Here is a 26,431-nt window from a genome sequence, read left to right as displayed (position 1 = left end):
ATCTCAATGGTACAGCTCTTGACTAAGGTGCCTGAGGCTCCAGGCACTGGCCCAGGGCTCCCATGCCTCCTGAGGGCCCTCTGGCCTAGTGAAGGAGGCTCAGGCTGGGAGAGGCTGGACCGTGGGCACCCATGTCATCAGATGGCAAGGTGGGCATTCAAGCTCAAACCTGAGCTGCGCACCTCTAGCCAGGTGGGTTTTGATAGGAGGGGCAGCAGCCACCAGACTAGTTCTGGGCACCCCAGCTGGGAAACAAGGCCAGGGCGCGCAGGCATGTTCTCCTATTCTTCCCCCTCTTCCCCCTTCCCTATCCATACCCACACCTACACCCACACCTCCCACAGACGCCCAGGGTTTTAGGGGGCGGGCAGGTCTGGGCCCCGAGCTGGACACGTGCGTCCAAAGCCACCAGTGAGCGATCGCGGGGGGAGGGGAGCGCAGCCGCCTTCGCCCCGCCCCCGTTCCCCAGCAATAACACCCTCACCTCCCCGGAAGGCCTCACGGACTTCCGAAAGCTTTGACCTAGTGCCCCTTATTCTGCAGACTAAAACCACAACCATGTCACTGCGAGACTGCCAGGTATGCGCACCCCCTCGGCTGCGTCCTCCTGGGACCGGGAGTTGGTCCAGGACCCAGAAAACGGGAGCAAACCTGCTGCTGGTCACCCCGGTCAGGCCGGCTGGGGACCCAGTCCTGAGCATGCTGTGCCTCTGCAGCTGAGGGTGGGGGTGGGGGACTGCCTAGTGGTTCCCAGGCAGGGCACCAGAGAAAGCCTGTGCACTGGGCTTGGCTCCAGGAGGCGTTTCCTATGAAGCCACGCAGGACCGGGGCCTTGAGCCCATTTTTCAGACGAGGAAGATGAAGGTGGGAGCAGCACAGCCACCTAATTTCCAAGTCCTTGGAGGTGCAGCCCTTCGCCTGCCAGGACTCAAGGTCATGTCCCACGCCCTAGGGAGATACTGACCTTGTGCACCCTGAAAGTCAGGACACTGAGGGCCGCTATTATAATCTGAAGGATTTCCAACCTGTCAGACTCTTCCCACACAGTGGGTGAGGACTGTTAGGTGTCGGCAGGGAGAACACACCTTGCTAGGCAGGTGACAAGCCAGACATCCTTTGAGATGCACACCCAGGGCCCAGCTTCCCATCAGTCCTGGTAATGAGACTCCCACTTACTGTCTCCCGTTTCCTGGCTGACACTTGGACTCACCTCGACTGGGTTCTCTTAGATATTTTACAGAGGGGTAACCAAGGGTTTGGGGGCTCAGCCCAGTAACACCCCTTCACCCTCCCTTCCCCCGGTGTTCCTTCCCTCTTGTGTAGGCGTGGAAGGATGCTGGTCTCCCGCTCTCAACCACAAGCAATGAAGCCTGCAAGCTGTTTGATGCCACCGTGACCCAGGTACACCCACCAAGAGACTCGTGTCCTCCTGGAAGGGTTCTGAGGAGGAGTTTCGACTGGCGAATGGTCTGTAAATCCCATCACAGTAAAGATCTGCACTTTACCACAGAGATTCAAGAACATGGGGAGTGTCTCTGCCAGCCCCAGTGGCCCTTTTCCCAAGATCCCCAGTTCCAGGGTAGATAGCAATGGATGACCCCAGGGGTCTGAAAATACTCTGCCTCCACAGGTGTCCCACTGTGGCCTGCTGGGGTTTGTTGTGAGCTCTGCCCTGAAGACATGGGGTCCTGTCCTGAGGCTCATCTCCAGTTAGCTGGACCAAGACCTTCCACCCGTTCCCAGGCTCTTCCACACCAGGGAAGAATCCTGTAGTTCAGGGACTTGGGGGCTTCTGGGAGAGGGGACAAGGTCTCAGAAGGAAGGTCAAGTGGCTTTTTTTTTCTAGGTGGGATAATGGAGGCTCAGAGAATTGAGCTGCCTTGAGTCAAATGTCACCCAGTCCATCGGAGGCAGAGCCAGGGTACACCTGAGTCTGCAGACAGATAGAAGGCAAAAGCTGCCTTTCCATCTCTGGTCTTTGTGTCTCTCACTGTAATGACCACGGGCCACCTTCTTTGTGCTTGTTTGGGTCTCACACTGTAGCCCAGACTGGCCCGGAACTCAGCAAGCGTCCTGACTCAGTCTCCCTGTTGTTGGCATTATGGATGTGAGCCGCCATGCCTGGCTTACTGTGGTTATTTTCGAGAGAAATGAAGCAGGAATTGTGTTAGTGACTCCAGGGCTCTTCTTGGTGTGGAAGAAAGGAACATGCTGTACCTCATTTCTTGGAAAGGACCTCCTTTCCCCCCCACAGTTCTTTTCCGGCAGTTGGCATCCCAGCCCTAGCACATTTCACCCAATCCTGTGCATTCAATCTCATCCTAGAAGGTCAATTAAGTTATACCTTCTTTGAATTAGAGTCTAGAAAATGCTCAGTGTTCTAGAAAGAAAAATAATTGAGATCTGGGACTCCTGCATACATAGAGCTTATGTGAGACCCCGAGTTTGAATTTCAGCACCCCTGACAGAAAAAAAAAAATCAGAGTTTAGATACACCAGTTCACTGATATTGTCTAGGGCTCCATGAGGACAGACTTGTTTTTTATTTCTCATTCCAGTATGTCAAGTGGACCAATGACAAGAGTCTTGGTGGCATTGAGGGCTGCCTGTCTAAGCTCAAGGCAGCAGATCCAACCTTTGGTGAGTAAAGCTCTCCCTAGGGAAAGGAGCTCAGTTCACATGCCCTGACTCTAGGGGCTCACGTGGTTGGAGGGACACAGTGACTAGGCTGATATTTGCACAGATGAGGAATGAAGATAGCTACTTGTTTGGAACAACGGCTGCTCCCATGAGGATGCCATTTCCTCAGAAGTCTCTAGATCTTTTCTCTAACTATCATCAGTTTGAAATAAGACATCATCCCCACTTCTTAGATGGGGAACTTGGGGCTCAGGGAAAGAGAGACACCAACCTGAGTCTAGCCGGCTGGAAAGCCCAGAATCCTAGAACACTAGAGATGGCTCCTGAGACCTTTGTGAGGGATCTCAGGACTCAGAACATCTTCAGAGCCACTAGAGCTGGGTGGAGATGGAGGGCAGAACCTGGCTCATGGGAAAGCCTTGTGTGTAGTGGGGCTGGGGGAGGTCAATTCAGAACATTTCAGAATCCAAGAGGGGTAGCCCAAGTGTGGGGTGAGGTTCCTGGCATTTGAGAAGACTTACAAAATGAAGATGAAGATGGCTGTTAGGGACATTCTTTTCTTTCTTTCTTTTTTTCTTTTCTTTTTTTTTTTTTTTTAAGATTTATTTATTATGTAGTATTCTGTCTGAACGTACCTCTGTCTTCCGGAAGAGGGCACCAGATCTCATTACAGATGGTTGTGAGCCACCATGTGGTTGCCAGGAACTGAACTCAGGCCTCTGAAAGAGTAGCCAGTGCTCTTAACCTCTGAGCCATCTCTCCAGCCCAGAGACATCCTTAATACATGCAGCAGCCTAGCTAAAGCCAAGGGCCCTATTAACCTGGCAGGGACAGAATTAGGAGACCCAGAGAAATGCAGGGCATTCCAAATGCAGCCTCAGGGACAGCTAGTGGTCAGAGAGACTCAAGCTATAAGCAGGGTCCAATAGCTGGGCTGGCGGTGGGTATCCTAGCACTATGGTTCTTATCTCCAGGCCAGTGTACTTAATTGAGTTCTGCCAATCAGGGGACACCCTGCCTTTCTGAAGAAGGGGCTGGGAAGCATGGGTAGGCCTGGACCTCAACACCTCCAGTTAGGACCACCCATCCCATCATCATATGTGAGGACAGGGAAATGGGATCACAGTCTGTGCCCCAGGGCCTTGTAGATTCAGCTCTCTGAATGGTATCCACTCAGCATCCCAAGAGGTCTGGACTGGTATTAGCAATAATACTAGGCAGTGAGCTGGATCACAGCTTCTGCCAGGCTCATGAGGGCAGAGGGAAGTACTTCAGACCTCGGGGTTCAACAGAAGCCCAGGTAAAGAAATAACCTCAGGTACTTAGAAGGAGCTGGTGCCCCCTCTGCCTTCTGAAGCCAGAGCTGAGATCCAGGTTTTGATAGGGGCCTCACACACAGTGAACCTGTACCCAGTGTGGCTCACACCTTATAGAATGTGGGGCTGGACTAGGCTGAGTGACCAGCTGTTTTCCAATCTTCTGCCAGCCATGGGTCATGCCATCTCTAACGGCCTTGTGCTCATTGGCACGGGAAGTTCCGTGAAGCTGGACAAGGACCTGGACCGGGCTGTGAAGACAATGGTGGAGATCTCCAAAACCCAGACTCTGACGCCTCGGGAGCAGCTGCATGTGTCTGCAGTGGAGACGTTTGCCAAGGGGTGAGGAACCTCCCTGGGCTGGGGGTGTTGGGACTCCAAGCTTGTGCAAGGTGATGCCTCAGAGGTTGAGAGTCTCACCAGCCTACTCTGCCCCAAACTGAATGCTGAATGAAGAAGTATTTAGCAAGGATTTTCAGTTTATGGTTAGGAAAAGCTATGGTTCATTCACATGGTTATTAATTTGATCACCACATCTAGGATTGAGAAGGAAACAATTGACCCTTTTGCTTCTGCCCTGAAGGCTGTGTTTGTCAGCTTTCTGTTGTTGTAACAAAATACCCGAGACAATACATTTATCAGGAAGAAAGGTTTATTTTGGCATATGGCTTGGGAGCCTTCAGTCCTTGGGCACTTACCCTATTGCTAGTGTTTTGTGGTAGTAATAGGTAGTAGACAGAGAAGGCTGTGTAGATGTAACCAACCATCTTATTAAAATAAGAAACATAGAACCAATGTAAAAGAGAAAGCCGAGAGGTCAGAGCGCAGAGCTAAAATCTTACCTCCTGCAGTGCTCCTAGCTTCCCTGAGAGAGAGCTACTTCCTGTGTGTCTGTCTTTAAATAGTCTTTCTGTTCTGCCTTCTCATTGGTTGTAAACCCAAACACATGACTGCCTCGTCACTGCCTGTAAGTACCGCCCTCCAGGTCTTAAAGGCATACGTCTCCAATACTGGCTGTATCCCTGAACACACAGAAATCTACCTAGCTCTTCTAACCACCACGTTCTTGCTATGGCTCTAATAGCTCTGACCCCAGGGCAACTTTATTTATTAACATACAATTAAAATCACATTTCAGTACAAATAAAATACCACCAAGGTTGCTCACCTCATAGCAGCCAGTGATGTCAAGACGGGACCAAAGTCCTGATGTTCCCTCCAAGGGCATGCTTCCAGGGACCTAACTGAATATCAATTGCCTCAAATTCTAGAAGGGCACCCTACTTCCCAACAGCACCACACACCAAGACACTCAGCCTTCCACATGCATGTCTTTAGGGTTTGTTCAGGATTCTAACACTGTGTGCACCAGCTCTCTACCTTCCAGATGGTTCCCTGTCTCCATTCCCACAGTCCCCCAGGGCAGTCCCTCTGCTTGGACAAGTGAGATGTCCCTTAGAACAGATATCTCGGGGGAAGGGGACGGGGCAGGAGGGGAAAAACAAGGGAATCCGTGGGTGATATGTAAACTGAATGGTATTGTAAAATAAAAGAAAAAAAAATACAAAACTAAAAAGCCCCCCCCCCCCAAAAAAAAGAACAGATATCTCATGCTTATTGTGAGGAGTCTGGGGCTTAGACCAAGAAAGTGGCACCAGTTTCTGTAGCAGATGTTTTCTCTTGTCCTGCCCAGGCCCTTTGGACCCCCGCAGCTGCTTATAAAATAATCACTCAGAAGCTTATATTAATTAAACGGCTGGGCCATTAGCTCAGGCCTACCACTGACTAGCTCTTACATTTAAACTCAGCCCATCTCTGTTCATCTATATGTTGCCATGTGTACCATGGCTTTACCTGTCTGCCATTACATGCTGTTCCCTGGACGGAGGGCTGGCATCTCCTGACTCAGCCTTTCACTTTCCAGAATTCTCCTTGTCTGTTTGTTTATCCTGCCTATACTTCCTGCCTGGCTACTGGCAAATCAGTGTTTTATTTATCATCCAATCAGAGCAACACATTCACAGCATACAGAACATTATCACCCATCGAATTTCTAGTGACTCAGTATATATGTGGGGTTCTCTGAGTGCCTCGTGTTGTGTGGGCAAATTGTCCTTGGCAATTGGTTAAGTCTCCTTGGGCTGAAGAGATGGCTCAAATGTTAGGGTGCTTGTGACACAGGTTTAAGGATCTGAGTTCAGATGCCCAGCACCCAGACAATAAGCCAGGTATGGTGATGTGTACTGTAGCCTTGGGGAGGTGGAGACAGGCAGATCCCTGGCTCTTATTGGCCTACCAGTCTGGCTGAATTGGTAAGGTCCAGGTTCAGTGAGAGACTATGGAAATGAGGGGAGATCACTTGAAGGGGACACCTGATGTTGACCTCTGGCCTGCGCGCGCGTGTGCGCACGCGCACGCACACACACACACACACACACACACACACACACACACACAAACCTGTTTTTCTCTTTCTTCTTCTTTGAAGATTTATTTATTTTTATATTATGTGTCTTGAGTGTTTTCCTTATATGTATGTCTGTATCACGTGTGTGCCTGGTGCCCTAGCAGACCTGAAGAAGGCACCAGAACTCCCGTACTTGGAGTTAGAGATGGTTTTAGCTGTGCTAGGGGAGCCAGGAACTGAGCCTGGGTTCTCTGCAAGAGCAGAAAGTGCTGCTAACCACTGAGCCATCTCTCCAGATCCCCTAGTTTTTGAATTTTATGAGCTACAAGCTAATGTAGAAAATGTGTACATATATGTGTCTATAACATTTTTTTTTCTGTGCAGTGTTGGGTATGGACTCCAGAGCCCTGCCTGCTTAGTAAGTTCCAACGACAACCCTAGCTCTTGATGGAATTTTTTCTTAATTGGCAACATTTTCTCTTTTTATGAATTACTCTTAGTATACAAAGCAGTGGATGTTATCATACCTTGCTCTCCTTCACCAGCGCCCCTACTGTCTGTCCGCAAGCCCCTGCCCCACTCTGGCTTATTTTTTTCCTCCCCCCAAGAATGTCCCTCTGTTTTCATCACATATAGGCAATTGCCTTTTCTATCCCCCCATTCAGATTGTACCCCCTTTAGTTTCGTGGCCTCTGCATGTCACACATGCATAGCTATAATTTATATATAGATATATAATTTTATTGATTTTTGTGTGCAGGGGTGTGTTATGGTGTGTGTTCACATGTCTGTGTTGGTGAGAATGCATGTGCTCTTGCACTGAGAGGGCAAAGGAGGATGTCAAGTGTCCCATCTTATGGCTCTCCATCTTAGTCCCTTGAGACAGGGTCTCTCACTGAACCTAGAGCTCATGGTCTTTCAGCGGACTGGTGCCCAGCAAGCCCCAGACACCCTCCTTTCTCCACCACTGGGGTTACAGGGACATGGCCATGCCTGAATTTTACTCTGCTGCTGGGGATTTGAACTCAGGTCCTAATCTTCGTGCAGCATTTACTCTTACCCACTGTGCCATCTCCCCAGCCCCAGATATAACTGCTTAAAGCAGCCCAGGCAGATAGTGACATAGGATGGCTTTCCACCACCCCCAGACCCGTGGATGTGGACTTCATGCTCAGTGTGTTCTTGTCTTGCAGGAATTTGCCCAAAGCTTGTGATCTCTGGGAACAGATCCTTCGGGACCACCCAACAGACATGTTGGCCCTGAAGTTTTCCCATGATGCCTACTTTTACCTGGGCCAGCAGGAGCAGATGCGGGATTCTGTGGCCCGAGTTTACCCCTTTTGGAAACCTGATGTCCCTCTTAACAGGTACGTGCCGACAAGAAGCCACATCATCTCATTCTCCTTTCCCCTGTCCTAAAGGCTCAGAAACTCTATTGGCCCCAGCTTAGAGATAACGAGACTCCTGCTGCTCATCTAAAAGGCTTCTTTCTCTTCATTTGATCTTCATCCCATCCTGTGAATGAGGTAGCACCATTGTGTATCAGTCAGATAGGATTGTTTTGTGTGTAGTAACAAGCATCCCCAAGATAATATTATCCAAAGCATAACACCCATACTTCATGCCATCATTAGTTTTATTTTTTAAAGATAGAATCTGATTCTGTAACCCAGGTTGGCCTCAAATTCATGGCAATCTTATGCCTGATCCTCTTAGATATTGGGATTATAGGTAATGAGCCACCATGCCTGGCTATTTCCTATCATCTATATGGGTCCATGGATTCTGTGGCCACATCCTTGTCTATTATCAAGATGTATAGAGCAATGACCTGTGGATACACCAGTTGCTACAAGGGAAAGGGTTGCTCTTCAGAGAGCTGTTTAGGTAGCATCTGGTAGATTCAGAAACTGTAGAGCAGGGTGACAGGCTAGAAATTCCCATAGAATTCAACTTCCTCTTTGTATCTAAAGGAATATGGAAGGCCAAGTGTCTTTTTCTTTCTGTGACTTTTTCTCTATGACTGTCACCTGATTGGACAAGACCCATTCACGTTATTGAGAATCTTGTTTGTGTCTAAGTCTTCTGATTGAAAAGTACTCACTTCTAATACAAATACCCTTTGTGTTGACCTTAGAATGGTGCCTGACCACAGGTCCAGGTACCATGGTTCGGCCAAATTGAAGATATAACACTTGTGAGCTAGTAGTACCTCACTGTAGCTGGGGTTATCTCCTGGTCCTACTTGGCCCACGGTCAGGACAAATCTTTCTCATCTGCGAATCCCCCAGCTGCTTGGACCCAAATAAACACACAGATGGTTATATTATTTATAAACTGTTTGGCCATGTGGCTCAGGCTTCTTGCTATCTAAGTCTTATATCTTAAATTAACCCATTTCTATTAATCCATAAGTTGCCACATAGCTTGTGGTTTACCATTATCTTAACATCTGCTTCTCATCATGGTGGATGGCAGCGTCTCCTCACCTGGCCATCCTGTTCCCAGAATTCTCCTCTCTCTTTGTCTTGCCTATACTTCCTGCCTGGCTACTGGCCAATCAGCACTTTATTTATTAACCAATCAGAGCAACACATTCACAGCATAGAGACTATCCCACAGCATCTGACCTACAGTAATCCCTTGGTAAATTTTTTTGTTTGTTTGTTCGTTTTTCGAGACAAGGTTTCTCTGTGTAGCCCTGACTGGCCTAGAACTAGCTCTGTAGACGAGGCTGGCCTTGAATTCACAGAGATCAGCCTGCCTCTGATTCCTGAGCAGTAAATATTTTTTTAAGTCACCTGCTAGCCACTGCTCTTTAGTAAAGGCTGTCATGTGTCCCTGTGGTGGACAGTAAAAGTGACACCTGAGTCTTAGACAGTAGCTTCTGTCTTTGTTCACACAGGATAGAGCCCCTCTGTCACCTGTGACCAACCATCTTGAGGCTCAGTACCTGGGTGACTGATGAGAAATGCAAGTATGTGGGCCAGAATGGAGGGTGAGCTGGACAAACAGGGCACTGGGATCAGTTCTGGGGATTGGCAGGCTGGTCAGTGGGTGCTCACAGGCTGGGTGCAGGACGGTGCAACAGAAGCCTCAATGGAGTTACCATAGTGCCAGGCTCCTCAGGGAGGTGACCATAGACCCTGTCATCCTCTGTGGAGAGACTCTGCATTGATGTCTGAGGAGTGGGTGAGCCATATGGACAGCACAGGATTCTGGGAAATCACCATCAGGTTGAATTTCACTTTGTCTTGTACTAAAGGAAGTTCTAAAGGAGGACTGCTGAGCTCAGCTCCTCTCTGGGTTGAGGTCATGAGTCAGTCTTTTAGTGCTGCCCCTTGCTGAGGTCCTGAGCAGAATCGGGGTGTCACAAGTCCTTTCTTCGGTGACACCACCAGCTCCACACGGCTGTGTTACGAAGTGAACAATAGCGATCAGATTGCCACCCACCGCATCTCACCTCAGTTCCTTCTGTGAAGCCCCCGTGTCCAAACACAGTCACATACAAGCCCTGGTGTGTGGACTCCAGCTGCTCCTGCTGGGGGACTCCATCCCACCTGTTCCTGTTCAGCCTTCTGGGAACTGAACTCTTTTTCTCTGTTTACAGCTACGTGAAAGGCATCTATTCTTTCGGACTGATGGAAACCAACTTCTATGACCAGGCACTAAAGCTTGCCAAAGAGGTGAGTGGGCCCTTCTCAAGGTGTGAGGCCCTTTAGGGTATGGCCCCTCATGTGAGGACCAAGCAGCCCTCCTCCCCACCTTGGAGTGTCCTCTTGGGAGGGGCTGTTGTTAGGAGAAACAGCTCCCTGTTCATGACTGCTCTAGAGCCTCCAGAGGTCGCTGGAGCAGATGAGGCAGTGACACCCAGGGAGGTGGTGGCTCTGTCCCTCAGGGGTTACCCGAGTCGTGGCTCTCTGCTCCTGTGAGTTCCTTTCGGCTCTAGAGCCACAGGCCAATTGGGACTAAAGCAGTACGGGAAGAGCATGCAAACCTTGGTTCTCCCTCATTGAATTTCTCCTTTCCACTGGGTCTAACCATGACCCATGAGGCTTGAGGTAGGTGGAGATTTCACAGGTCATGGCCTGATCTTGTTATGTTCTTCCTCCCTGAGTGGGGAGGCCGAGTGACTTTGTCCTGCACTCAGGATATAAAAACCATCACTCATCACTCAGGGTGCTTGCCAGCGGGAGGGGTGGAGCCATTGTGGAGCCTGCTAGATCCTCCAGCCTCGGGCACTGTTTTCTGTATTCTGCTGGGATGTGCTGGCTGATCTGCAGTTCCTGGAACTCCCCTGTGTGCCTGAAATCTGGGTCAAGTGACAGGCCTGGGTGCAGGGTAGCTCAGGCTCTGGAAGTCCTTCTCTGCCCCTCGTGTCCTTGCAGGAGTAGAAACTACTGTGCAAGGAGGCATTGCCATGCATAGACAGTGACGTGTGCTCTTGGTCCCAGGTCATACCTGTCCTTGTGCATGCCTGCTCCTGCCCATGGTCTCTGCCTACACGGTTAAACACGTTGGTGTCCAGCTAAGAGAGCTACAGCTCAGAGAGAGGCTATACAGAGCCCTCCCATGCTGATAAAGCTTAGGGGTCAGAGTGTCACCTAAGCCATCTGTTGAGATGGCTGTCTTTTAAGCAGCCTGGACTAGATCTTAGCTTCCCTGCATCCCTGCTGTGGCTCCTGACCCAGGCATTGCCTCAGTTGGCCTGAAGTGCCTCCTCCTCAGGACAGCAATCTCAGTGTGTCTGGCCCTTGCCTGAATCAACTCAATTCAGATTCAGGAATCAGGTGAAGGCTTTTTGTTTATTTGGTTTTGGTTTTGTTTTCTTTAGCTCTGAGTCAGCCCTGAGGGCTCCAGCTAGCTAGATTCTTGGCCATCTAAGCTCTAAGATCAGGGTAGCCAGGTCCTGCATCTGTGGTTAAGCCACAGTAAGGCTCCTCTGGTTGGGGGAACCACCTAGGCATCTGGAGGAGAGCAGGGCAGTTGAAGGAATTCTAAGTGGCATTCTGACAAGCTGATTCCAAAGAGAGATGGCCAAGGATGCAGACTCATGTCTGAGAAGAGACAAGATTTGGCAGAAGAGTGTCCCCACCCATTGCTCTTTCCTGCCCTTGCTCCAGCTCTCCTGGTGCTATAGGCCATACTGACCTTAGCTCCAGACCCCGTAGACAGCTGATAGATATGAAGACAAGGCTATAACAGTGTCCTCCAGGTTTTCACAGGGTAAGAGTGAGGGGCAGGCAGAGATTTGGGGTCTCCCAGGGAACCTCACAAGGACTCCAGTTCAGTGAGGATGCTGGTCACAAAGAACAGGGCTGAGTCCTATTTCTCAACTGTCCTGTGTGAAAGCAGAATGCTTGGAGAGGTTCCTTAAAGGGGTGCCAGTGCCCAGCATGCTCAGGATGCACCCTGCCATGTCCCCAGCTCCCCTGGTTCTCAGGCCCTCTGCCCCAAGGCCTCACAGACATGCAGTGTGAGTCCTGTCTTCCCACAGGGAGTGGACAAGACTGTGAAAACTGAGGGGCAGGGCCAGGGGCCAGAGACTGCTGGGGACATGTTGCCAAAACTCTTGCAGCAGGTGCCAGGTCATCACGGAGCCATGTAGTTCTAGACATCAGGGAAAGCGGGCCTAGGGACCCATGATTTGATGTGGGGCCCTGAGGACAAGCCAGTGATGGGGTTGCAGTGAGTCCCTGTTCACTGCTTCATGTGCAGCATTTAGAAGGTGCTCAATAAACGTGAACTGACCTGGTGAGTAGATGGACAAGGAGGTAAGAGCCAGTTCATATGTCCATAGGCCTCTCCATGGAACTCAGGGGTCATGTAGATTTGGTTGTTAACAACAGTGCTGCTAAACCCAGTTCCTTCTAGCGTGGGAATCCGCCTGTGTGACCATCTCCTGAGTGTTAGTGGAAGGGGCGGCCGCTTGTCCTTCACCAGCAAAGGATGTGACAGTCTACGCTATTCTGATAGCCCTGAGAGGAAGGCAACCCTAGAGGCCATCATGGGAAACTGAGGCACAATATCTTGGTTAGCATCTTGCAGATGATGCGGGTGTACCCAGGAAGCAAGTGCTGGCCTCCTCGAGCCCCAGCTTCCTCATCTGTGAGGCTGTCAGTGATGCCCACCTCAGCAGCTGCTGTGGTGGGTAAGGCACACACCGTTACCTCCCAGGCATGTAGGACATGGTGCTGGTGTCAGGATTGTCATTATTCTGAATTAGAGCTCAGTCTCACCCTTGTTCTTTTTGAGCCCAGGTAGCCGGTCTAACACCCATTTTCCTTGTCCTCCCATCTCCAACCTCATGCAGGCTTTGTCTGTTGAGCCAACAGATGCATGGTCAGTGCACACTGTTGCCCACGTACATGAGATGAGAGCCGAGATCAAGGACGGCATGGAGTTCATGAAGAACACCGAAGGCCACTGGAAGGTAGGAGTTGAGACTTGGATGATCCAGTCTGATACCCGGAATCCCATCAAGGCTTGCTGGGTCGGACTTACAGATGTGGTTTAGTTCTCCAGGAGCTTAGGTTCAGCTTGGAGGCATCCCTGACTGCCAAGCATCCTCTGGGAGCTCCACAACATCTCAACATCTGCCAGCATTTTATAAGTGATTGTGCAATTGGGGTCTCCCTGAGGTGTTTTGCTATGAAAGGAATGGACCCAAGGGGTGCTGGGGAAATCAGAGCCCAGCAAGGGTGAGCATACTTAGTGCCCTGAGTTGCATGTATCTCTGCTGCTGTCAGCAGGCTCCCCCATGGGATGATGGAGTGTCCTTCTGGACCACATGATGCTGTGAGTGGGAGAGAGGTAGACCAAAGGGGTGATGGTCCAATGATGTAGAGCCAGCATATGGGAGTTAGGGGGATTCAGAGCCCTAGTGCCTACCCTGACCCTTTCCATGTCTTGAATACCCTGTGGCCTCATTGTCCATATTAACAATTCCCAACTTTACTCATCCCTGCTTCTGTCAGGCTGGTACCCCTCTGGGGCTATTTCCCCCTTCCCCACTAGCTCTGGTGGTCCTTCTTCCTCCTTGTGTGCCTGTTTTCTCTGGACTTGCCTCTGGTACCTGACCTGGCCACCTCTCCAGGTGCCCTTGCTGCCCTGTCCTTCTGTGCCACAGCAGGCTCCAAGGGCACCACCAGCTGGGGAAACAAGTCCCTCCACAACCTGACACTGAGTGGCAGATGTTCAATGCTTCAGAGACCTGCAGGATGCCGTGGCCATCAGCATCCCTCTTGAGCATGGGCTAAAACTGTGATTGACAGCCAGGTCAATTCCCAGCATTTCCCGGCATGGTTCTAGGTGTAGCTGGTTTACAGGGAGGTTTATGAACATATCCCATTCTAAAGTTGCCCAGACTCCTGGGTCTGGAAAATTTCAGGAGCCTAAAAACACTTTTCCTGGGATTTCCCTGGAGCTTACTGATTAGGCAAGACTGTCTGGCTAGAAAACCTCCAGGCTTCCCCTGTGATTACAGGCATACACCATCATGTCCAGCTTTTAAGTAGGAGCAGAGAGTCAAACTAAGCTCTTCAATGCTTACACAGCCAACATTGTACCAAGTGAGCATCTCCCCACCCCAAAGTCAAACTTCCGATCCTCTGTTTCTACTCCCTGGATCACAGTGTGCTGGGATCACAGGTGTGGTCTACCATACCCAGTTGATTCAGTGCTGGGGATTGAACCCAGGGGTTCATACTGATACCAACTGAACTTAGGCTCAGCCCACAGGCGCTCAGACTTTCTCTCGTTCTTTCTGCAGGATTGTGATATGCTCGCTTGCCATAATTATTGGCACTGGGCCCTGTACTTGATTGAGAAGGTAGGATGCTTGTCTCTGTGGTTGTCTCCTGCAGTGCAGATGTTCAGAGCAAAGCCCTAGCCCCTGCCGTGTGTCTGACTTCCATGCAGCCCCTTCGTGTGTTGGTACAAAAGATGGTGTCTTAGGGCTTCTATTGCTGTGATGAGACGCCATGACCAAGAGCAAGTTGGGGAGGATCGGATTTATTTGGCTTCATTTGTCCTTCTGAAGGAAGCCAGGGAAGGAACTCAAACAGGGCAGGAAGGAACCTGGAGGCAGGAGCTGATGCAGAGGCCATTAGAGGTGCTGCTTACTGGCTTGCTCACCATGGCTTGCTCAGCCTGCTTTCTTATAGAACCCAGGACCGCAAGCCCAGGGATAGCACTGTACACAATGGCCATCCCCCATCAATTAAGAAAACACCCTACAGACTTGCTTAGAGCCCAGTCTTATGGAGATGTTTTCTTAATAGAGGTTTCTCAGATGACTCTAGCTTGTGTCAAGTTGACATAAAACTGTCCAGCACAGATGATAGCTGAAACAATACTGCATTCACATTGCAAGAGCTTTGTATGCTGAGCTCCTCAAAGACATTTTCCACTCTTGGGAACTGGGACTCCTGTGACTTATTAGTTACTTTCCTGTTGCTGTGATACAACACTGCAACCAAGACAACTTGTAGTATAGGGAAGGGTTTATTTGTCTGAAGGTTCCGGAGGCATTAGAGCCTCCATCATGGTGAGGAAGCTGGCAGCAAGCTGCAAACATGGGTGCAGAACTGGGTGCTGAGAGCTCACACCATTCAGGCACAAAGCAGCATGGACTGAGAGTAGGGTGAAGCCTTAAGCTCTCAAAGCCCACCTGTAGTGATACACTTCCTCCAGCAAGGACACACCTCCTAAGCCCACACAAACAGTGCCACCAACTGGGGACCAAGTATTCAAACATCTGAGCCTATGGGGACCCTTCACACCTCCACAGGTTGTTTGAAACCCAGTGCCTCTTTACTGCCTGGGATACAGGGAGGGTCTCAGATTGGACCTACAGCACCAGAACCAATTCTAGGAGAGGGGGCGGGGACAGATGATGGAGATGGGCAGTGGCCCGTTTGTCAGGGTGCTTCTTGCAGTGCTGTTACTGTAGAGAAAGACTTGGAGGCTCCTAAGATGCCCGGAGAGAAGCATGTATGCATGGTGAGGCCCTCATGACACAAGGATTGGGTTCACCTTCTCCTTTCTCCACTTTGGGTGCCATTGAGCCCTGCCTATCTTTCTTAGTGGGCTCCTTAGTCAGCTATTCCTAGTATATTTTCAAGCATCGCGTTTTGACTTCTCCAGATGTTAACCACAGCAATTTCACCTCTGCAGGGAGACTATGAGGCTGCACTAACCATCTATGACAGCCATGTAAGTTCACTCAAGTTGTTTGTGGTTTGGTGCTGCAGTTGTCTTTTGTCTCTCATAGCCTGTGGCCTGTGTGTGTGTCCCAGCCAGAGCTAATGGTGGCAGCATGCCCCAGGGTTCGTGGGATAGCTGTTGTCAGAGCCATGTCCTGAGTCTGTACCATGGAGTCCCTGCTGATGTTCACCCGTGGTGTTTGGAGACTGACATGTTTAAGGCAGTCTTTGACTGTCACTGTCCTTTAGATGGGTTCCTCCTTCTCCTCCTCCTCCTCCTCCTTATCCTCCTCCTCCTCTTCTTCCTTCTCCTCCTTCTCCTTCTCCTCCTCTTCTTCTTCTTTTGAGACAGGGTTTCTCTGTGTTGCATTGGAGCCTGTCCTGAACTTGCACTGTAGAACTTGAACTCACATTGATCTATCTGCCTCTGTTTCCTGAGTGCTGAGTTTACAGGTATGTGCCACTACTGCCTGGCTTGTTCACTTATTTTTAATTTAAAAAAAAAAAATCAGAGCCAGGGTGAATGGCACATGTCTTTTGATCCCAGCACTCAGGAGGCAGAGGCAGAGTGATCTCTGTGAGTTTCAGGCCAGCCTGCTCTACATAGTGAGTTCTAGAACAGCCAGAGCTACATAGTGAGACCCTATCTTTTAAAAAAAAATCCCATTTATTTATTTTGTATGTGTATGCATGCCATGACATGTCTGTGAAAGTCAGAGAACACCTTGCAGGAGTCACTTCTCTGCTTCTACTATGTGAGTTGCAGGTGTCAAATCAGGCTTGGCTAACAAGTGCCTTTACTGAGCCATGTGGCCACTTGTGTGTGCCTATCAGCGTGTGTTTTCATTTTTCAAAGAATTTGTTTATTTTATGTGTTTTGCCTGCATGTATATATGTGCGCAGAGATCAGAACAGGGGGCCAGATCCCTTAAACCTGGAGTTATAGATGGTTTGTGAGTTACCATGTTGTCTTACTTTGGGTTTCTATTATTGTGAAGAGACACCATGACCATGGCAACTCTTATAAAAGAAAACATCCAACTGGGACTGGCCTAAAGTTCAGAGGTTTAGTCCATTGTTGTCATGGCGGGAAACATGGCAGCATGCAGGCAGACATGGTGCTGGAGAGGTAGCAGAGAGTTCTACATTTGGATCTGAAGGCAGGAGGAGACTGCCTCATTAAGGCCTAGCTTGAGCATGTAAGACCTCAAAGCCTGCCCCCACAGTGATACATTTTCTCCAACAAGGCCACACCTAACAGTTCACTCTCTATGAGTTAATCATTCAAACACATGATTCTTTGCAGACTATACCTATTTAAACCACCACACATGTGAGTGCTGAGAAATGAACCCTGATCCTCTGGAAGAGCAGCCAGTGCTCTTAACCATTGATGCATTGCTACAGACCCCTGTCTGTTTTTACTGTTTTAAAATCTATGTTACAAAAATTAATCTAGTCATGGTGGAACAGACCTGCAATCAGGAGGCTGGGGCAGGAGGTTTGCAAGCTCAAGGTCTGTCTGGGCTACCAAGTGAGTTCAAGGCTGGCCTGGGTAACTTAGTGCGACTGTCTCAGAATGAAAAGTTTTAAAAAGAAGCCTGAGGCTATCATTGTTAGAGCACTTGCTTAGCATACTTGGGATCCTAGGTTCAACCCCCAATATTCCACTAAAAAAGGAAGAAAAAGAAAAGTTGTGGGGCTAGAGAGATGGGCCAATGTTTAAGAGTACAGACTATTGTTTCAGAGGACCCAGGTTCAATTCCCAGCACCCACATAGTAGCTCATAATTACCTGTAACTCCAATCTCAGGACAGCATAGGCCCACTTCTGGGCCCTGTGGGCATCAGGCACACATGTGGTACACAGACATACATGCTGACAAAACACTCATATGCATAAAATGATGATGATGATGATAAATTATGTAGCATTGCAGTATTAGCATATTGACCTCACTGGGCCCCATCCTACCCGCCACTTCCACAAGCTTGGCATCTCCCCAAACTCAAATTCTCCTTTTGTTAGGGTCCTGGATAAATCCCACAAAGACCACCATCCATGTATGCAGTCAACAAGAGCGTTTATTATCTTGAGAAAGCTTCCAGTGTCCTGGGACTGACCATTCTACACAAAGGCAAAATGCTGATGACCCTGAGAGGAGCTCACAGTAGCTCCTTGTAAGCATAGCCCAGAGGTATTCCAGGGCTTTTAGGTCACTTTAGATATGATTGGCCTAAGCAAGTGGCAATCATATTAGTACATTCTAATTGGACAGGTCTAGTCAAGGGCTGGTCATGGCTACAGTTTTTCATTTTGGGGCAGGCCTGGACAAGTCCCAGGCTTTGTCCTTATTTGGTTATCATCTTGAGCTTGCTGACTGTGGTGCCTCAGGCCTGGCCTGATACTCCATGTACTATGCCTCCTCATCCTTGCTGTCAGGAGTGTTGATTAATTGCCCTTTGTTTGTGGGTCCCTCTGAAACTGCTAGTTCACTATCAGGAAACTGAAATTGAGGCCTAATCTCTGAGAGAAGACTGAACAGTCTGTTATGGCGTCTGCTTGTTCCTCTCACTCTGTCAGCCCTTGGACAGTCTTTAAAAGGAAAAACTCCCAAGTGAGTACTCAGTAATAACGTTTTGGGACACTCATGATGTGGGGGGGCTGAATACCAGAAAGATGCCTGCCAAGACAAGGGTCCCTAGGAGGAGTTCCTCTGTCATGATCAGCATCTTAGAAAGAAATGGAGGTGATGTGCACTGTGTTCTCTGAGGTGTAGACAGATCTCCTAGTAAGCCAAGTTGAATCTTGAAACATGACCAGACAAGATAGGTGTCTCCTGCCAGAGCAGCCTTAGGCGCAGGCTGGGGGTAGCAGTGGTCAAGGCCTAGCGCTAATCATGGGTACATAGTACAATGAACTCCTGTGTGTGTATGTGTGCCCTTCATACATTCTGGCCCCCACAGTACTTAATCTTCTGGTGGGAGCTGTGGTCCTATACTTGAAAGATGAGAAATGATGAGGATGATGCTCCTGATGGCTGGGATGCTGGGGATGATGCTTATGGCTTTTGTTTGCTGAGAGCTTTCTCAGGCCACACTCATGGCTAGGATGGCAGCTGTAGCTGTCATTTGACTCTCTGAGCCTGGCCTCCCATCACCCTTGTCTTCCAGATCCTCCCCAGCCTTCAGGCCAGTGGTACCATGCTGGATATGGTGGACAGCTGCTCCATGCTCTATCGTCTTCAGATGGAAGGTAGCAGACTCTCTTCCCTCTCCCTATACAAAGAGAGAAAGTGTGATTCCAGGTCCTGAGGGCCAGTGCCCGAACCACAGGCCTTGGGATGAATTGGCCTGGCTGTACCTTTGCATGCGAGCTTATGCAGCTGTCTCCATGCCAGTCTTAGACAACTGACCTGGCCTCAGCTGCCCTTTATTCTATTCTCCACTGCTCCTTGGTGTAGTGGCCTTAGACTCTGAACCTTGCCACTCTCATAGCCTGCCTGGCAGGCCTTCAGGGCACAGGTGCCACCTGTCTACTGGCTGATGCCTCTTTTCCTAGATCACAGGAGGTGATAATTTCCCAACTCATTGGGACATTGCAGAGTTCCTAGATCACAGGAGGTGATAATTTCCCAACTCTGACATTGCAGAGGTTTCTCAGCCTGTCACCCTAGGCTTCTCAGTTGGCTGTACAGGGCTGACTTCCTGCCCATGGCTGGAGGATCAGATGACGCCTCACAGAGAGAGACACTGAGGAAGGCCAGAGCTCCAGAATCCCAGTGTGAGGGGTGATGTGGGTGTTGAGAGGTTGGCAGGCTGGGAAAGGCCTCTTACTTCCTCACTGTTGTGAGGCAAGGATCACTGTTCATTTTTTTTTGAAAGGGAGTGGTTTGAGACGGGGTTTCTCTCTGTAGCCATGACTGTCCTAGAACTCATGCTGTAGACCATGCTGACCTTGAACTCAGAGATCTACCTGCCTCTATCCCCCAAATTCTGGGATTAAAGGCGTGTGCCTCCACCGCCTGGCCCTCACTGTTCAATTTGATAGGCTGAGAAATAGATGTCGAGGGCCCTCTGGGTGTCTGGAAATGCCCTGGAGAAGAAAGCTGAATCTAACATTCCTGGACTGAGAGGGAAGAAAAGGAGGTGGAGGCTGGAGGCTGGGGCAGAGGTGAGGACTTCTAGAGCCAGAAAATTCAAACTAAGGAGAAGGGTGTTACTGATGCCACTGGCTTTATTAAATACCCATTGTGTATCAGGTACTAGACGTAAAAATTTTATTTATTTTTTTGTATGTGAGTATTTTGCCTGCATGTATGTCTGTGGACTGTTAGTGTGCCTGTTGCCAATGGAGGTCAGAAGAGGGCATTGAGTTCCCTGGAAATGCAGTTATAAAACACTGTAAGCCACCTTGGAAGTACTGGGAACTGAACTCTTGTCCTCTGGAAGAGCAGCCAGTGCTCTTAACCACTGAGTCATCTCTCCACAGGTACTAGACTTGGGATTACAGAGGGAAATTTTAAAACATGTTTTTTGGGAGTCGGAAAGGGGGCTAGGAATAGTTTGATAACGTGTGACAAATTTTCAAATTTGCGTTTACCTCATGGGCGTGTTGCTTTTCTAGAAAAACAAGGAAAGCAGAGGCCTTGGTGGCCCCACTCACCTCCTGACCATCTCACAGCATTGGATGGGCTTCTGAGGGACATGGGTGCAGAACATGTCTGCGGTTTCATATCAAGCCCTTGGGTCCTCTTTTTGTCCCCAGGGGTGCCCCTTGGCCAGCGCTGGCAGGCTGTCCTCCCAGTCACAAAGAAGCATACCCGAGACCACATCCTTCTTTTCAATGACGCTCACTTCCTGATGGCCTCCCTGGGTGCACGGGACCTCCAGACCACACAGGAGCTGCTGACCACCCTGCAGGAGGCCAGCAAGTATGTGAGGTCCTGAGACCTTGAAACCTGCCAACTGAGAGGGTGAAGGAGGCAAGGGTTGTGCCAAGGCCTGCTAGGGGCCACCCTGCCTTGTTGGGGAAACCTTAGAGTGAGATCTTGCTGGTGAGCAAGGCTTTGAAGATACCCATGCTTCTAGGTGGGAATCTCCTAGGTGGGTGCCCATGCAGGCATGTATTTCATAGGTGTCTGACTTCCAGGGGTCCAGCTGGTGTCCTCTTTGCTCTGAGCCTCAGTTCCTTTATCTGTTGGAAATGGTGTCTTCCGGGCTGACAGAGGCCCTTGGGGACAGATTGCTGCAGACACATTCATTGGTAACCATGGTAGTGCTGGCTATTGGTGCCCAGGCTTTGCCTACAATGTGTGCAGTCCTGATCTCTCCACAAGGGCTGTGATATCACACCCCTTTCCAGATGGGCAAACTGAGGCTGGAAACAGGGAGCCTTGTCCTCTCCCTACAGTGGGCAGATGCTTACTGCTCCCATCAGAATGCCATCAGGCAGCTGGGGAAGGGCCTAATTTTGTGTCCCTTGCCTGGGTGAGACTTTGTAGAGGTGGATGCTTAACTTTGGTCTTGGTGACAGGTCCCCTGGGGAGAATTTCCAGCACCAGTTGGCACAAGATGTGGGTCTGCCCCTGTGCCAGGCCCTTGTGGAAGCTGAGAATGGGAATCCTGACCGAGCCCTAGAACTTCTCTTGCCAATCCGCTACCGAATTGTCCAGATTGGGGGCAGCAATGCTCAGGTGAGCCATCTGTATACAGGGAACCAGAGGCTGGAGTGGCAGGTGACTCCTGTGTTGTGGGTACTCGTGGGGTAGGGGTACCCTTGTTTCACACTGACACCAGGCTGTGCTGTTCAGGGTGGTGTTCGTCTCAGTGGTTCCTTTGGGTTGGGGGCCCATCCCTGGTCCCCAATGCAGGTGCTTAACTTGCCTAACTGATTTCATAGAGAGACGTCTTCAACCAGCTGCTGATTCATGCGGCCATCAACTGCACCTCCAGCGCCCATAAGAATGTGGCCCGGTGAGCACTCTGCCCTCCCCACAGCCAGGCTGCTCCCCCATGATATCCCTATGCATGCCCCTGCCTTGGCATGTGTGCTTCTGATTTGGGGGTTCAGAAAGCAGGAGGCAAATTGGGGGGTTTGGTTCTCTTTCATTAGCAGGCTGAACTTGACAAAGGGGGACAGCCAGTGCCACCCTTTTGCCCAGCCTCCTGCCACACCAGCCTACTTCCCATTTTAGCCATGCTGAAGTACACAGATAGCCAGTGCCACCTGCTCTCAGGTCCCTGCATGCGCTGTGCCCTCTGCCTGGGACATCCTGCCCCTGTGTGTGTGTGTGTGTGTGTGTGTGTGTGTGTGTGTGTGTGTGTCTGCTCTTTTAGGCCTCAGCTTGCAGTAATTTAGAAACTTCCTGGGCTGGGTGTGGGATGCAGGACTGAGTAGGTGAATGTGTGGATCCTATGAGAAAACCAGTTCATCACCAGTTCATCTGGACAGTCCCTTGACTGTGGTCAGGGGCGGAGGATGATGGTGGATCTGGTGAGGGGTGGAGGAGCATAGGGGTGTCCTGTGGGGATGTGGAGGGATACTAAATGCCTAGTGCACTTAGCCAGTGGGCCTGGTTAGCAGACAAAGCCGTAGGCCTCGAGGCTAGGGGTGTCTAGATACCCAGTAAAGGAACTCCTACAGCCCTAACCATTATACTTCCCTCCCTGGCTCACACCCCACCCTGCCAAGGAGAGTGCCCCTGGGTCCCTGTCCTGTGAGGAGAGGTCTAGGCAGGTGCCCCGGCCATTGAGCTGGACCCCAGCAGTGCAGGTGACTCCTGGGAACATTTGAACTACTCTGAACTCAGAAACGCCATGGACACATGTCCCTGTTTACTCCATGTCCATGTGCCAAAGCCACATGTGATGTGTAGTGGCTGAGCCCCCTGGGGGACCTGCTGTGGGTAAGAGGTGGGGCCTTGGTCCCAGCTAGGGTGGTGTGGGCTGTGTGAACAGAGGAGCAGGCTGAGGGTTCAGCTGAGGCAGATTCTAGGGTGCAGTGTGACCCACACTGGAGTGGATGCCATGCATCTGGTCCTGCCCAGGAGAGGTGAGGTAGTGTAGGGGAGAGGGGGAGAGAGACGGCACAGCTGCCTGGGAAGACCTGCAGGGGTGGGGCGTTCCTTCCAAGTGCCCACCCCCCCCCCCCCCCCCCCGCAGCCCAGCCCCTTCACAGGCAAAAGCCTTTTGCTGTGGTTTGGGATGGTTTGTGTATGACCCTCCGGGTTCCATGTGCTAAACATGTGTCCCCCAGTTTGGAAGTGTTAAGAAGAGGAAGAGAGTTGAGAGATGAGAACTCCTGGAATGGGGTTCTGGGGCCCCGTCCTCAGAGGATATTGAAGTAGTTCTCAAGGATCCCTAATTAGTACTCTCCACAGGAGAATGTTATAGAGCACAGTCCCTCGGTTTGCTTGGCCTGTTCCGCATTCTCCCCTTGCCTTTCTGCCTCTATTCCTTGTTTTCCCAACCAAACAGCCTTATTGGAGCCAGGTAAGGGCCTATGCTTTGTACTTCCAGTCTCTGAAACCTAGCCCAATAAAACCTTTAATTTTACAAAGTGCCCAGCCTCGCATATTTTGTTATAGCAGCAGAGAGTAGGCTGATGCATTTCTACCCTGGCTGTGGTGTTGGCCCCCACCTGTGTACCAAGCCCCAGCCCCTGATCCTCACTCCCTCCCCGCAGACCCACCATTGTTAACCAGTCTCTATCTTAATCTCCTCGGGGTGGTACCAAAACAAACCAACCCAGACATGATGGTTTGTTCACACACCAGACACATCTCGTCTTGTCGTTCTGAAAGCTGAAATGTCCTGGATCAGGGTCCAGCAGAGTTCAGACTCTGGTGCTCCTCTTCCTGGCTCAGAGCTTCTTGCTGTGTCTTGCTTCCCCTGAGCACTTAGAGAGCAGGCCCTTATGTTTCTCACTGGGACTCTAATCACAGTGTAGGGGTCCTACCCCCTCAGTCATGCTGATGACCAGGGCGTCAAGGGTATCAGGATTCAGCCACAGCAGCCTTTGAGTCTGATTGATCCCGTCTTCCTTTCTTTAAATTAAGCCTTCCCTACACCTGCCTGTTCTCTCACTTGCTTTTCCTGACCAGTCTCGTATGTGGCTTCCTGCCAGACACCATGTCTCCTGTCCCTCTGGTCCTCAGTCTTAGTCTGTGACAGGAGCCTGAGCTATGAGGACTTCAGCCATGGCTTCCCCAAGACAGGCTACGCCTCAGTGATAACCCCACACTGGAATCCTTTTCTCTAGTGTTTTCTCTCAGGCAGAATCAAAGTACTATCCAGCTGACTGTATCCATTTGCTCCTGCCTGTCATGCTCCCACATCCTTCTAGAAGGTTCTATAACAAAAACTCTGTGTGTTTCCACAGGAGCCTTCTGTTGGAGCGTGATGCCTTGAAACCCAACTCACCCCTGACTGAGAGGCTCATCCGCAAGGCAGCTACTGTCCATCTTATGTAGTGACCCGGGCCAAGTCCTTGGTCTACAGCTCAGCAATGACTTCCTGGCATTGGGTTGACTTGTCTGGTTGGGTTAGGGTTTAGAAACAGAGGATGAGGTTCAGTTCTGAGCAGAATACTCCAAATCAGTAGTTTGGTAGAAATAGGGGATACAAGTTAATTTTGAATGTTATTCAGACCTCTTAGGGCCAACATGCATTTTAAGCCTCTGGAACCCAAGCAGTGCTATTATTTGTAGATGCCTTGAACATTGGATGCTCTTGTCAGAGCAGAGCTGTGGCCAGCTCAGCTGGGAGGTATAGAAATGCCTTCCACATATAACGGGTACTATGAAAGCTTTTCATTTATTTTTTCTTATTTTCTATACAGGTTCTGCTGTCCCATTTCCCTGGGGGTGGGGAATTCCAGTGAGCTGCCTGGGGTCCCAGCTAGCAGAGGATTTCCCTTTGAGTGGGGGAGGGGACTCTGCTTCATTGGCTTTGGTTGTCAGCCCCAGACTGCTGCACCTGCCACCATCCCCAAAGATGAGGGGAAGGATGGCTTCTGTGTCCCTGGGGGGATTTGGTGGTGCCAACTGGAGCTTCTCTGAAACTGCACATGGGAGTGAATCTTGAGGGGTGTGGCTTCCCTGGCAGACCTCTGATTCTGCTCCTATGCATAGGTCTGAGCCGTGAGCCCAGAGCTGCTCTACTGTGGCAAATAATGAGAACCCTGACATGGCTGCCACAAGACTTCAACCCATCTCCTGCTTCCGTGACTGGGACATCCTCCTGGAAGTGCTGGTGCAGGCTTGATGCTTCCTCTGGAAGGGCAGGTGCAAATGCAAAAATGTTCCTCAGGTCCCTTCAGTTCCCACTCAAGTGTGGATTGATTGGGCAGGCCTCCCAGGGGATACAGAGGTTTCCATACTCCCCAAGTTTTGCTCAGTCTGCCCAGACCTGGACAAATTCTGGGCATTAAAATCATCTAATTGGTTCCTGTGACTACTCGTACCTATGGGCACCTGTGAGCATCAATCTCCTAGGTGCCAGATTTGCATTGGGTTCTGGGGCAATGGACTACTCCTTCAATTATCAATGGAGGGGGCAGTAAGTCAAGAAAATGTCTAATTGCTGTAGGGTTTTAAGAGGTACTGTCTCTCTATCCAGGAGCCTGGGACCGGTGCCAAGGGAGGCGGCTCCTCATGTTTTTTTTTTTTTTATTACCTGAGTCCAAGTAATAATGATTTCCCCAGGAAGCAGAAGCCTTCCTCCCTCTTTCAGGGAGCCTGTCACCCTGGCTGTGGGCTGGCGACAATGCCTTCTCTTTGCCTGACGGCCCTCAGCACCTGCTCTTGCTATTACACCACTTTCTGCTATGATTTCTCTCTGGTCAGGAAGCGTAAGCTCTGTACCACCCAGCTACTCAGTGGCTTCCACTGAATCCCTGCCTGTAAAAGCTGGTGTGTAGGCTTTAATGAAGGAGGGCATGAATCTACCAAGGACAGGCACTGGTTTAAAATCAAAGTGTGTGTGTGTGTGTGTGTGTGTGTGTGTGTCTGTCTGTCTGTCTGTCTGTCTGTCTGTCTGTCTGTAAAGAGATGGCTTCATGGTTAAAAGCACTTGCTGCTCTTCTAGAGAACAAGAGTTCAGTTCCCAGCACCCAGGTGGCAGCTCACAACTGCCTGTAACTCCAGCCTCAGGGGATCTGACACCCTCTTCTGGCCACTGTAGGACCTGCATACCTGTACATATTCACATCAAGAAAAAAAAGGAATAAAAGTATATTTTTAAAAGCCCAGGGGAAATGTAAATAGTGAATTATTAATTTAGGGGTATGCTTCACTGATCATCTACTATGAAGTGATATGATACAAAGAGAAGTGTTGGTGAACTTGCAGGCACTGGGACCTAACAGAAAGAGTTGGGTAAGAACTCTTGGAGCTTGGACCGTGGTTCTACCTTTCCTAGTGTGTGTGAGTCAGGAGAGCCTGGCTCTTACAATTCCAGATATAGTGCAGGTAACACGGAACTGGTCACAATCCCTGGCAGGTGGGAAAGTTTGGGCCCAACACAGCCAGTTTGCCTACTGGTGGGCAAAACCTGCAGAGAAGACAACCAAACTAGATCATCTCCTTGCGCCTCCCTCTGCCAGGCCACCCCTAGATTTCCTGGAGCGACAGACCTTGAAGCCAGCTTTCTGTTAACAGCTATCCAAAGGTTCCTGGTATTGACCACTAGGAAGTGCTGTGCCTGGCTCTGTCATCCTCACTCTTTTCCACTTTGATGAAACAGGGAGCCCAAGATCAGAGGATCTAGGGGTGTGGGTGGTGGTGGGAGGAGCAGAGAGGGCCAGCACATCAGAATACAGGAGTGAGGCCCCCGCCTGCAGAGACAGTGCCCGGACGCAAG

General features: G+C 50.2%; 1 protein-coding gene across 1 annotated transcript; it reads left to right on the top strand.

Moving 5' to 3' along the window:
- Window positions 1–429: 429 nt before the first annotated feature.
- On the top strand, window positions 430–25,820 carry LOC102923314 (tetratricopeptide repeat protein 38). Its single transcript, XM_076556510.1, has 14 exons — window positions 430–579; window positions 1,324–1,401; window positions 2,559–2,640; window positions 4,127–4,298; window positions 7,557–7,730; window positions 9,974–10,049; window positions 12,677–12,796; window positions 14,135–14,194; window positions 15,541–15,579; window positions 18,743–18,824; window positions 20,337–20,502; window positions 21,105–21,264; window positions 21,471–21,544; window positions 23,952–25,820. Exons 1-14 carry the CDS (start codon window positions 559–561, stop codon window positions 24,040–24,042), a joined length of 1,395 nt encoding a protein of 464 aa, XP_076412625.1. The 5' UTR covers window positions 430–558; the 3' UTR covers window positions 24,043–25,820.
- The last annotated feature ends 611 nt before the right edge of the window (window positions 25,821–26,431 follow it).

The sequence above is a fragment of the Peromyscus maniculatus genome, chromosome 20, assembly GCF_049852395.1.
Source record: "Peromyscus maniculatus bairdii isolate BWxNUB_F1_BW_parent chromosome 20, HU_Pman_BW_mat_3.1, whole genome shotgun sequence".
In the NCBI taxonomy this organism is placed as follows: domain Eukaryota; kingdom Metazoa; phylum Chordata; class Mammalia; order Rodentia; family Cricetidae; genus Peromyscus; species Peromyscus maniculatus.
The sequence above is the reverse complement of the archived record's forward strand: the minus strand, read 5'-3'. Positions and strand labels throughout refer to the sequence as shown.